The sequence below is a fragment of the Taeniopygia guttata genome, chromosome 2 (genome assembly GCF_048771995.1).
Source record: "Taeniopygia guttata chromosome 2, bTaeGut7.mat, whole genome shotgun sequence".
Lineage (NCBI taxonomy): Eukaryota > Metazoa > Chordata > Aves > Passeriformes > Estrildidae > Taeniopygia > Taeniopygia guttata.
In genome coordinates this window covers 24,316,819-24,330,038 of record NC_133026.1, presented here as the reverse complement: position 1 = coordinate 24,330,038, position 13,220 = coordinate 24,316,819, and the positions used below count along the sequence as shown (strand labels likewise).

The following is a 13,220-nucleotide window of genomic DNA, read 5'->3' as shown; positions in this document are numbered from 1 at the left end:
TGTGAAATCTTTTTATTGCCTTCAGTCCTTCCAAAGTCAGTTAAAATAGAAGCAGCAAATAGAAGAATAGAAGTTGTTAGGGAAGCTACACAAGGACCCACCAGAATCCTCTCAAGAGGGGAAAAAAAGCAAGAAGAAAGAGATGAGGTTCAGTGGGAAACACAAGTAGATAGAGATGGCAGAAAACAGTTGGTAAAATTTAGAAAATAAATATTGATAGTAATGACCTGTAAAAAAGGTGTTCACAACCATACAAAGACGGAGAAAAGTACAAAAATTACCTTGGCAGTTTTGGGTTAATGGTTGGATTTGATGATCTAAGAGGTCTTTTCCAAACTTTATGGTTCTGTGGCTACTTAAAGCCTTCCTTTCTTGGGCTGCGGAAGGATCCTTAACAAGTCAAAATAGGTATTGCGAATGTTTTTGCCCAGCTTAGACTCCAGCACACAGAGAAGTGCTAGATGTGCTGTTCAGGGGGGAGTTGGTGAGGCCACAAAGTACAAGAAGCTGTGAAATGGTCTATTCACCTGCTGAGTGAGCAGCTGATGATCAGAAATACAATTACTTTCCCTGTAGTAACTGTGGATGGTGCCACCATCTGTACATTTATTTAACATTCTCTGGATTCTGTTAAACTTTTCTGCTTGTGATTTCTGTGGAATGAGTTTCACAGGTTATACATAATGTAAAAAGGAAAAAAAAAATCCTTTCAGAAGGCTTATTACTAACTGATCTTCTGCTCTCTTGAGAGACCCCTGTTCTTGAATAAGAAAGCAAGGGTGAGAACAGTCCCATTCATTTCCTCTGACACACAGTAGAGGAAACAGAAGAAATGCTGACTAAAGTCACCTTCAAAGAATTTTAAAGCATTCAGTGACACCACAAAAAACTCAGATACCATCCTGTGTGATATACATTCATGGAAATTTTTCATTAATCCTGCCTTTGCTCCCTCTTTAGGTGTACAAATGAAGCTGACTTGTGAGTGGTTGAGGCTCTGGGCAAGTGCCCATTTTCTGCCAGTTCTCAGGCTCAAGGGCAGTGCACGGACACATGCTGTTCCAAAGGTCCCACACAAGAAGTTCTGCCCTCCTCCAGAGTCATGCCACGCTCCTGGCTCCTGCTGCCCAGCACTGAAGACATTTCCCAGGGCAGGCAAGACCACAGAGCGGGTTTGTTGTCTTATGGAAAACTATAGCTACTGCACTAGAGATAACAGAAATCAGCAATTCTAAACCACCCAGGAAAGACTCAAAGAGAACAAACAGACACATTCTTCAGGAAATAGATTGTCCTGCAAGAAGTACTTTGTTTATCACAAATGGCCTCCTCCCACGACGCTGCTTAAGAAATAAAACAAAGAAAAACAACCAGAGAAAAACTCTGACACTGAGGTCTTACTTCAAAACTTTTTCTGTAAAACAGAAAACTTCAATTAAATTTCAGTGTATGTACAATTCTGGGATTGGAAGAACACTTTTCTTATCACTTTGTCTCTCACAGCTGGTCCACACTTCAAATGTGTACTGACATGTAAGAGGTGCATTTATACTTTCAGAAAGCTTTTAAATTATGGCATTTATGTATGTGACAGACATCAAGAATCTTGAGACTGGGAAAAACAGATATGTGTAAATAGACATATTTGTAATACCCAGGTCATTTTTGTATAACCTCATTCATCGGCCAAGCTTTGTCAAGAGACAGTCTTGCTATTTGATCTACAGACATAAAGAATAAACAAGACTCCTCTAATACAAACTTCCTGAACAGCATGTCTTACTTGATACTGTCTCAATCCCTATATTCTTTTCAGATGTTATGTTAATTTCTTTAATATGTTTCTTTAACTGTTCTCTTCAGTGTGCATTCTTCTCTTATTCAGAATTTAAAAAATCAAAAACATCTGATTTTTAGCAGATATATCTCTTTAAAAATCTCCAAGCCCAACAATTTCCTACAAAACTGGAGGAAAGTCAATCACAATAGAGGACAGACTCTCCTGCATAACCCAGAGTAGAACAGGTGTAGAACAGAGACACAACAGTGACAGCTGCTTGCAACACTCTCATCTCAGATTCTAAGTGCTCCAAGTCAGATTCAAGACACCACGTGGGTCTGACAGTTTGTGCAAAGCCTGTGATTCACAGAAGTGAATTTGGCATGGCAGGTCTGCTGTGAGAGAAATGTGTGTCAAGAGCTCAAGCATTAATTGCGCATGCATAAGTGAACATTTGCTCCCAGTTAGATGCTTCTAACTTTCTCTAGGAAAGAGACATTTTAAATTATCTTTTCAATATAATTTTGACATAACCTGTACACATACCAGATTTCAGAAATTCCTAAGTCTTACCCCTAAGATATTGTTATTAGCACACCTGAACTGCATGAAGTGCTGTTGTGTTCTGCATTACAAGACACAAGTGTGAGGATTTGCCTTATCTGAAGCACAAAAGCAGAATCCCAGGAACTAATCTGATCCTTCTGTCAACAACACATTTAAAGGAAGATTATCTCTTCTGCAAAGACTGGGTGTCCTTCAGTAAGTCAGTTCTCTGCTAGCTGCTATCAAGAGCTGAACAAGCTATTCACAGAGGAACCACTGCATTTCCCAACCAGCCATGAAGAAAAGAAGCACAACCATTTCTCAAGTCAGGTTCACAGTTAAAGAAAAAACAAAGATGAACTCAAGTGCTCATTTCCCTGGGTGATCAGAAATACCTGATGATCTGTGGAATGTAGCAAACTGTCCCCCCCCCCCTTACCATTTTCAACTGAATTTCATCACGCACCTGCAAGATACTAGATGGGACTTGAATAGTCAGCATTTCACAACACTGGAAGAGGGAAAAAAATCTCAACTACACAGAGCTCAGTTGTATACACACATACAAAACCCTGTTTTCCTGAGATTTCAATCCAATCCACCAAATTAGAAGGCCTAATAAGCACCTAAAATTGCTTATACTGATGTGATTAAGGTCTCCAAACCCCTGCCACACATCACAAATTTTGTCATCAAATTGATTCAAATAAAGCAGTGATTGATTTGGTCTACTGTTTTTTGGAGGCCTATCAAAATTATTTCTTGATTGCAAAACAGGTATAAATTATAGCTGGTTAACACTCGGGAGTGCTGATTTATCACTTCATTGGTGTCTGAAAATGTGGCCCAAAGGCTTCTCTTTCAAACCTTTAGAGTGCAACTACTATTTATAAATGATTATTGCACTCTTTTGTAAGTGGAAAAAAGATCAAGTAGTCAATTCAGCTGACTATACTTAAATCTACTAAACCAAGAAGAACTGCAGCTGGTCCACTACTGCCATGTAGGAACAGTTTGGGGTAAATTAATTCACTTCTGACAAATATATCCCTCCTAGTTATATCCACAGAAGTACCTGAACATCTTCCATTTACTTTCTAAGTTACCATCAAATCCTGTTTCACCTGAACTACTAAATTCCTTTCTAGTTATTGCTCCTCCCAGGTCCTTCTAGGCTCATTCTGTATATTAACAATGCTTAGCATTACAGAAAGGGGAAAAATAACCCCATACACTCTTTCCAAGTGACTCTCCATGCCCAAACTCTAACAAGGTCTCATTTTACCAGACAAATGTATACTTGCAAACAAAAGAACAGAATTAACCTTAGAGGAGAGTATATATCTATATTCCCTCCCCAGACTAAACACAGAGACACTTGTAATAAACAGGCTTTCTGAAGGATATTTATTGTATCATTTTCCAATTCCAGTGCAATCAATCACTTGCAACATTGTTTTTGCTTTATTAGATGCTTCTCTGTCTGTAGTAACAAGAAGGCACTGATTATTACTTTCTCCAGTCCTGAATCTGGCATTTGTCCCAGCAGTAGGGGAAGGGGATAGACAGTGTACTGAACTACACTTTCCCATCCTTGTGCAAATCGTACCACAGTTGCTTAATTTTCCTGAAATATATAAGAACATATTTTCTATATTCACTGCTGGGTGTCTGACAGTAATAAATGAAGGCTACTATTTGGACAAACTTGTTATAATTATTTCTAGATGCCAACGCATTCCACTAAATATTCCTACAGTACTGCCAGTATAAACACTAATGAAATAGCCAGAGCAGGCATCATTATCACTCATGTTTCACAGTGATGCCATGTGAATATGCAGGAGAGCAAACATTGCCCTCCCACAAACCCTTCTCTCCCATCCTTTACAGGATTCCTGTGCTTTTACATCAGCTGATAAAACAACTTCTAATCATCTGCACTGGCATATACAGGCACTTGGTATATTTTGAGCCAGCATTTTTGGCAATACATCCTAAAATTTAGCAACAGCCAAGGCTTTGATTCATAAACCATAAGATCACAAATAACCACACAGATACTTTCCACTTTTAATCCAGTATCTCATCTAATCTGCACATAGAACAGTTGAAAGAATATGTCTTGCCCACTTCCCTTAGCAAAACAGACATTAGCAAACTACAAAGAGTAGTTAAATATTTCTGCTTCCTGCCCTAATATTCTCTGCCCTTAGTTTTGTGACTGGCAGTAGCTCAATAACTCAGAATTTTATAATTTATTAAGAAATACACAGTAAAGATAAATGAATAATAATAAGTATATAGGGATGTTGTTTTTTTCTTCTAAATCCTGAATGAAGTAATTCTGTAAAAAAACTTTGCATAAAGCAGGAAGACACGTTTTTTATGCATAAATTAGCTTCACTTTTCACCATCTATTTTACTAGTAGGAAGAATCTTGCAATGTAACAGGACACAAACTTTTTCCTAAGGAAAACTAAGATATGCACTATTTTTGAGTTATGTAAAGAATACCAGAGCAGAGAAATGGTTCAAAGAGAAGACTTTTTCTCTGGCAGAGAACTCACCAGACAGTAAGTTAAATCTACTGACGATCTTAAAAATTCTCCAATTATGGGTGCATGTCTGAATTTTGCCCACAGTGTTTACATGACCTCCAATGAACATCCTAAACTACAGCCAATATTCACTAGAACCAACTACTGTGTAAACAACTGTGAAAAAAATATACAGGAAAAGCTTTGCCAAGTTTGCAGCCTGCAACTGCATACAGTGGGAATTGATGGAGCTTTGGCAATACAAATAGTGCCCCGAATCAGTTCCCCACACAGAGAGAGTCTCCAGTGATAAAGGACACATGTAAGGCATGTTCTATTAAAAACCTGACTCACATGAAGCAGCTCATTGTTCATAAAGGCAATAGTGTTTACACAGGAAAAAGCCCAGTTTCAACAAATCTGAAATCCAACAGATGTTTCCTTCTATCTAAGCAAAACAAGTTTGTGACCCATTTCTGCCCAATCAGAAAGCTTCAAAATTATTTCTGAAGGAAAAAAACCCTCCATACTTAACAGAATGATCTTGGAAAACAAATCCAATAAAACTTGTATTTCAAAATTGCAACCATTACTAAAGTGAATTAACTTTAAAAAAATCAGTGTTCTTTAAAGAGAATGTCTTATGATCTGGATTTGAAGAGATGCAACATGATAATTTGGTTTGTGAAAGAGAAAGTAGGGCAGACTGTTAACTCACAAGTGCTCTGCATTGCAATTACTCTCCTCAAATCAATTTAACCTCTCTTCTTCATACTTCCTGCAACACTCCTCCAAAGTTCCTGGCTGCTCTTGGCTTCTCCAAATCTTTTAAGACTTCTCTTCCTCTGCAAACATCAACTAAATAACAGAAGTGGCTAAGCAGAGTAAAAAAGTGGATCGTTTAATTTTATTTTACAGTATACACTAATCATATAGCAAGCCTAAGCACTTTCTAGAAGTGTAGAAGACAAAGAATTTCAGGCTCTGCCAAAGTTGTGCAGTTGAGACTGTGCTGTTACACACCACACTTTGACTTACCAGCAGGAGAAAGTTTCAGGACTTTCAGGATGTACCTGGTGGCATTACACCATTACAGAGCAAAGCTGGAGCTGGTGACATCCTGTCACACAACCGAATGCTGCAAAGACAGCATCTTCCAAGGAGTTGGTGCACTTTCTGTGCCCAACAATACTGAACTCAGATGGATCACAAATTGCTGGGGATTTTATCAATTTTTTTACCTTTTATACAATGTAGCTGCAGAGGTCAAACAAATTATATTAACAGTATACAAACATCAAAGCCAAAGTTAAAATAGTCTTAAACATGAGCATGCCAAGTGTAATCATTGCACGCAACCTTCTGTGCCACCTTTGCCTCCACGAGTCCCTTCTTCACTGGATTTCACTCCAATTATTTCTTGTCCAGATATTTTGTGAGCATTATATAAAGTTCCCACCTCTGTAATGTTTTATGTGCAGCACCTTCAGCACTGAGGTTCCTTACCCCAGCTAAAGCCTCTGCATGCCTTGTGATGAATGTAAGAAGGGAGAACTGAAATCTGGAAGCCTTGCAATGCCCCTTTATTACAACCAACATGAATATCAGCACTGCAAAGGAGACCCAGTGAGATGCAATTCAAATCTGCCTATCGAACAATTATAGCAGAAAGTAGAAATGGTTTTCTCTCTCCTCCAGTAATCCTACTTGTCCTTTAAATAGATCTTAAGCATAATCTTGAACTGTCAGCATTTCTGTAAAGAAATACCAGCTCAGACCTAATTGGATTTGTCAGACAATCACAGCTCAACAATTCTCTGAGATCTAACAGCTGTGGGACAACCTTCTACATTATAATATAAGAATGTGAGTTCATTTCAAGAGGGAGTATTTCCTCTGAAATTAAGTGATAAAAAGACATAATTTGTTGCACAGAACCCTGTGCCTTAGCAACATCATGATGTGATGTGGCATAGCTGAGGTTGTGTGAGCTGCCCCATGTAGAAAATTATCTGCAGTTAACTGTTCAAACACATTGGGCTGCTCTGAATGTAGGAAAATAGGGGTAAAAAAATTACCAAGAATTATGACTTGAACAGGTAACAGCAGCATTTGAAAAGAAAACAAGTATATATTATATATAAACAAAAAAAAATAGCAGAATATGTATCTTAGCTAAAGAGCAGAAATACTTCATATTCCTCTGGACTTTTCGTGTCACCTACATATATAAACATACACACAAAACTTACTCTCTGTGTCATCAGCCTCTTGTTCTGTTCTTCTGTGGGCTGGAATAATGCATTTAAAAGGCAATCTAGGGGATAATGGCCTAAAGGCCACACTGTCCTCATCCTTTGAAATGATGGAGAGGTTGCATGTTCAGGAAGTACAATAAGCCAAATCTTAAAATGCTTCCAATGCCTACAAATTGTGATTTCGTTAATGAAGATCTGGATTCCTTCGTATTTATCTGGATGCAGAAGAAAAGTTCTTGCACAGATTTTATGTTGAAAATTGAAGTGATGTTCATTTCCCTAATTTTAAAATAACTGTTATACAGGTTTTAACATTTGTATTTAGAAGAATATCAACTTAAGTACATCAACAAAGTTATTTTGTGTATTTGCAGTGGTAACCAGCATGCATGTGACTGAGGGATATAAACAAACTTTGCACTGAATTCCAACACATGCTTTGACCTGGGGCAAAAGCAAATTAATCTATTGAGTATATTATTATTAATATTCAGGAGTTATACACTTGCCTACCTGTTGGCTTATCCACACCAAGGAAACCAGCCTGTCCCAGAATTTTAAACACTTTATGTGCTGGAAACTGTCCTTCTTCTTCCCACTTATCCACAAAGGGATTAATCTCCTTGTCAATGATCTAGATTTGGAAAACAAATTATACAAGTTATAAACACAGGGATCCTACACAAAAACTTTTGACTACTTTCACCTAAAAACTGTAATTCAAGAAGAAAAAGAAAAAAGCAATATACAAGGAAAAGCCCACTAATTATCTTACTTCCTGTTGGATATCCTTATTTTCCACTCACCCACAACGATTACAACAAATGTAATGAGTCAATGTAAATAATTATTTTAGCAATTACTACTAGAATAGGCCATCAGGGCTAATTTAAGTCTCTCCAAGGTCTATGAAAATGGTTGTTTCCCCCATTATTAGTTACCTTTTGGGGTACAGTTTCTAGAAAGTGACAGGAAGGAAAATTTGGACTATCCTCAAAAGAACCTTGGCAAAAAAAGGTTGATCTGTTCTTGATGACCATCTATAGTACCAAGAAAATCAAGTAGAAGAGAATAATTTCCTTTCCCTTTGCCTGAAACATGCTCAAGGAAGTTGGTGCTGTTTTGGGTATGTCTGTAGTTAGACTTCCTCACAAGTCTGACTAAACATGTACTGGAAAGGATGACCTTCTTCCAGAATTGATAATATTCCAAATCTAGCCCCTGAGAAACTCTTGACTGTGCTACTGCTAGTGCTGTACACCTTCCAAAAGCCAGTGTCCTAAGCTGCCTGACTACAGTCCTTACTCTGTTCAGGTGGCATTGTTCCCTTGCCTTTGCAAACAAAACACATCTGCAGTACAGCCACTACATGCAGCAACACTTCCAGGTTTCAGGGCACAAGAGTTGGATGTTTCACTCCACAAAGTTCCAGATTTCCACGGCTTTGGGAAAGGAGCAAAGTGGGCAGGCTGCAGGTGTGTCCTTGCTGCCTAGCAGCTCACCATGATGCAGCTGGTCGTGCTCACCTCTACCCACCCCTGCAGCCCAAACCAGCCTTGCCACAGGCTGCTTCTGCCACGCAGCCAAGGGCACCACATACCTCAGTCAGCCTCATCAGGGGGTCCAAATGGGAAACATCCTCCCCCCAAACTAAACCCTACCAAAACAAACACCAGTTCCCAAAAGAAAGGCAATGCTTTAACCTGTGACCATGATGTAATTACTATTCTGTTTCATGAAGAGAGAATTTGTTATTTTGAGAACTTATTCCTCTTAGTCTTCTTTCCCCACTAAATAAACAAGTCCTGTGGTGCTAACTATTTCTTGAGCTGGAAATAGAATCCTCTCCCTCCATGACTGCTGTGTTCTTGAGACACTGCAAAACCTTCTTCCAAACTATGTATTTATTGCACATTCTTTGGAGAATTTCAGCCCATATATGGCTGATTTCTGCCTTCCAGTTGGCCACAGAAATAAGAATACTTGAATATTGGTAATAGGAAAATTACTTTTTCACTTCTCTCACCAAATTCTGAGAAATTCGTATTCCGAATGTTCAACTAATTCAGCAATTATATCTCTCTTCCACTGTTTTATTGATTAACACAGGCCTAATAATCAATAGTAAAAAACCACTTGGCAGAACCCTGTCTAGGAGAGCTCATATTTCTCTTCTGTACTGCCATATCCCATATGCTCAGATCCTAAGATGCCAACCTTCAATGTTGAAGGTGGTGAAACACCTTTTTGGCTGTAATAGCATCTGGCAATGCTCATTGGGTAACACCCAGGGGAATGCCTGAAAGAGCATACAAAAAGTTATTCCAGTGTTTTGATGGATCTTGGCAAAAATATGTGGTGAATATACTAATATAGAGTTTTGTTTGTTGTAGCTGGTACCGGGCCAAGTTTTTTGTAGCCTACATACAAAGCTACCTTTGAAGTTAGCCAGATTCTGAATGACTAAGCCACGCTTTCTGCAGGTTTGCTCCTGTGTATTTGAGTAAAACTCAAATTGCTTAACAAAACTGACTTATTACCAGGTGAGGTTTGCCACATTGAGTAAAACAAGATCTTCCTTGCATGACACAACAATTAAACCCCCAATGACAACCTCACTGCACAAACCATAACTTGTATATGGCTTTAAAGAATCTTTTTAAAAAGCAGAGTCCAGATACTGATAGCCACAGGCTCTTCTTAGCTATTGGACCATCCACTATGGTTTTGCAGGAACACGTTCCTTTGTACAACCGCATAAAAAAATAAGCCAAATTCCTGAAGAACTACAGTACTCCTCAACTGGCTGGTGCTTCAGCACTGATTACTGGGTAATGTCATCCCTTCCTAAAAAAGCTAATTGAAACAAGGAGGGGTATATTTAAAGGGTCAGGACAGCAGTGACTGAATGATCACAATATTAAACATTTGCTTAAAACTTTGCTGAAGACAGGTCAAATAATGCTTTGTACTCACTCATCTGACTTGTCCCTTCCCTTGGCTTTAGCTATTTCCTCACATTTGTGTCCCCAGAAAAATATTTTACACTTGAACTGTAGGCACATATTATGTAGGCAGCTTAACTTAAACCCTAAGGTACCCATGCAGTGTTTGGCAATTATACAGAAGTAAGGTTTCAGCAGTATGTGAGCAGCTGGTCTGCATATTTATATATGCTTTATCATGAGAAACATGGAAATCATGGATGCCAGCATTTAGACTTCCATCACCAGGATACCAACTATAACAAGATCTAAAACTTCTATCAGTAGAAATATTTAGCACTGCATACTACAGATGTCATCTGACAGATACCCCCAGCCATAAAAGAAATCTTTCCACCTGATCTAGCTTGCCAAATCTTCATGGCATTTCTGATGTAAAGTTGATTAAGGAGCCATATAACTTTCCCACCTGCTGAAGTACCAGTATACCAAAACAAAAACTGTTATTTTTTGTTGTGGTATACTGGACACAGTAATTCTTATGTATGGAACTGGTGTTTTTCTCAGTCTACTTCTCCACACTAAAGATGCAAACTTAAAGGACTAGGCTCTGGAGGCAGCCTTGGTTTAGCCTGCATCCCAGTATGAGCTTAGGCTGCTCTCTGGAAGCTTCCAAAAAATGGCCTCAGGGATGTTATCAGCTGTGAATTATTAAAAACACTCTGGATACTTGCCCAATCGGAAATGGATCAAGCCAATAAATTTACTTCATGTTGAACGATGGTAAGAAAAATAAGTGTTTTCATTATAAACTGTCTTGACAAAGTTTTGTGAAAACAGCACCTGTAGCTTCCTGCCTAGGACTGTGGAAATGCCAGGGCAGGGTTGGAGAAGGGACAGAGATATAAATTCAGATTTTTTTTAGAAACAGGTTATTTTCATTTTTCTTCAGGAAAGAGCAATGAAAATATTCCCCCAAATCACTGCCATAGTTTTGACTATTTTCCACTGAATCTTAGTATATTATTTAAATGAGAAGAGTAACAAAAATATATTATGCTGATACTCAGTATTTTGTGCTGATAATGTATCAGCAACTACCTAGAAACATTAGCAATTGCCATTTAATTTTGCATTCTAAAATAAATGCATTCTACAACAGTAGAAACTGTACTTGAATTAATTTAGGTACTGAAAGTATGTATGGCTGTCCTTTATAACAATTAAAGATTAGTTTTCTTTATTCACCAGGATGTTTACCTTCTATCATGCAATTCAGAAATTAAAGACCACACCAGTTCTACACAATCTCTTCTAAGTACCCCTTTTAAGACTGCACAGTGTACAGTTTCAGCACACTATTAACAAGATGATGAATTTTAAAACAATAAACTGAATTCTTAAAAAATTACACAGATTTTTACTACAGCTTCCTGTGAGTTATACCTCAGCTGAAAATAGACTAATTTACTAGAGAAGAAAAAATGTCTAAGAAAAGGGTATTTTTTTATTAAGAAGATTAAATTGAGTCTGCGAAGCTAGGATTAGATTAAATGTTAGGAAGAAATTCTTTACTCAGAGGGTGGTAAAAAACTGGAACAGATTGCCCAGAGAAGTTGTGGATGCCTTGTCCCTGGAAGTGTTCAAGGTCAGGATGAAAGGGGCCTTGAGAAACCTGACCTAGTGACCAGCATCCCTGCCCATGGCAGGGGGGCTGCAAATAGATGATCTTTAAGGTCCAATCCAACCCAAACCATTCTATGATTCTATTATTTTATGGCATAACTGTTCCATATTATGCTAGGAGCAGCATTTTTTTTTCTCTTTAAATCAAGTTACGGCAATTGAACTTAGGTCTATTAATAAAATAACCAAAGATGACACAGTTAATAGGGTCTTTAATATAAAAAGCAAATGAATAAACAACAAAATACTAATGACAGTTCTTGAGTGGTTTTAATTAGACACTAATGCAACAATGACTTGAACAAGAGGTAATAGACCAGAGATTCCTTTGGTTTCCATATCAGCAATAAATAAAGCAAATAATTAACAGCCTTCAAAACAACGTTTGTCCTTCAGTTTTAATGAAAACCACAAGGAGCAATGACTGCACAGTGAGACAACTCAGCATTGCAGAAACGCTGTGTTGAGGTCAAGTTAGTAGTTCAGAACAATGCAAGGCAAAGCTGAGGTGGGCAAACCCATGGGCCACATTGGCGCTACCAAACCTGGACACCAAAAGCCACCCCAGGGGTGCAAGACAGCCAGGACCCCACTGGCAAGCTCCTGACTGGCCACATGTGCAGCCTGTGCAGGTCTTCTCAGGTTCTCCCCAGGAGGACCTAGGGAAGCTTTCTGTGATGATACAGGGTTGAACTGAAAAAGTTCAATTTAAAAGTAGACATCCATTTCATGACCCTGTGAAAAACTTGTGGAAGAAAAAGTCCTAAGTGAGCAGCTGCCCACTTCCCACATGTTGATCTCCATCTTGGTTCCCCCAAGGCATGCATCCCAAGCACACCTGAATGAGTTTCTCAGAATATATTACTCATTCTTCTCACTCCTGGGCTTGGAGGTCACAGCCCTCCTTGACTCTCTCAAGACTCTTCCAAAGCCCTAAATAAAGTTTGATGGACAATCTTTTGCCAGTAATACTCTTCAGAAAGGTAGGGAAAGGTCACAGGGAAGGAGACTGAGGTGTGGAAACACATTCAGGACAGAACTAGGGAGAATATAGGTGTGTGAGAGAAGAAGGTCAGCTCCTTGTAGCTGCTCCCTACCAGAGAGGCTGTGGAGAGACTGAACTTCTGCCACGGCAGCTCACTGATGAGCATGTCTAGGGAAAGCAGTAGGCAAATCCATGTCCTGCTGTCCCTCCTGCATTCATGAAGTCCCTCCAGCACTGGCAGGATCGATGGCAGTGCTGTGCTTCCAGCCCCCACGACACATGCTAGGAGACCCTAGCAGAAGCCAGGAGCTGCCCATGTGCTGGATCGCCCAGCATGGTGGTGGAGAGCCTGACCTGACAGGCTCGGTGCCCCAGCAGAAGAGGCAATCATCCAGTCTGTGATGACACTGGGTGCAGAAGCAGAGGCAGTATGTGACTTAAACACCACAACAGGCTAAAACTAGCCCCATTAAACAACTA

General features: G+C 39.0%; 1 protein-coding gene across 6 annotated transcripts in view; it reads right to left on the bottom strand.

The window, feature by feature from the left end:
- The window catches only part of LOC100221885 (probable acyl-CoA dehydrogenase 6), an 85,841-nt gene that overhangs the window by 65,930 nt on the left and 6,691 nt on the right, over nt 1-13,220 (bottom strand). For all 6 annotated transcript variants that reach the window (XM_072925541.1, XM_072925537.1, XM_030264674.4 and 3 more), the window contains exon 2: nt 7,638-7,758. In XM_072925541.1, the coding sequence (XP_072781642.1) occupies nt 7,638-7,758 (121 nt within the window). The remainder of the gene's footprint in view (nt 1-7,637; nt 7,759-13,220) is intronic.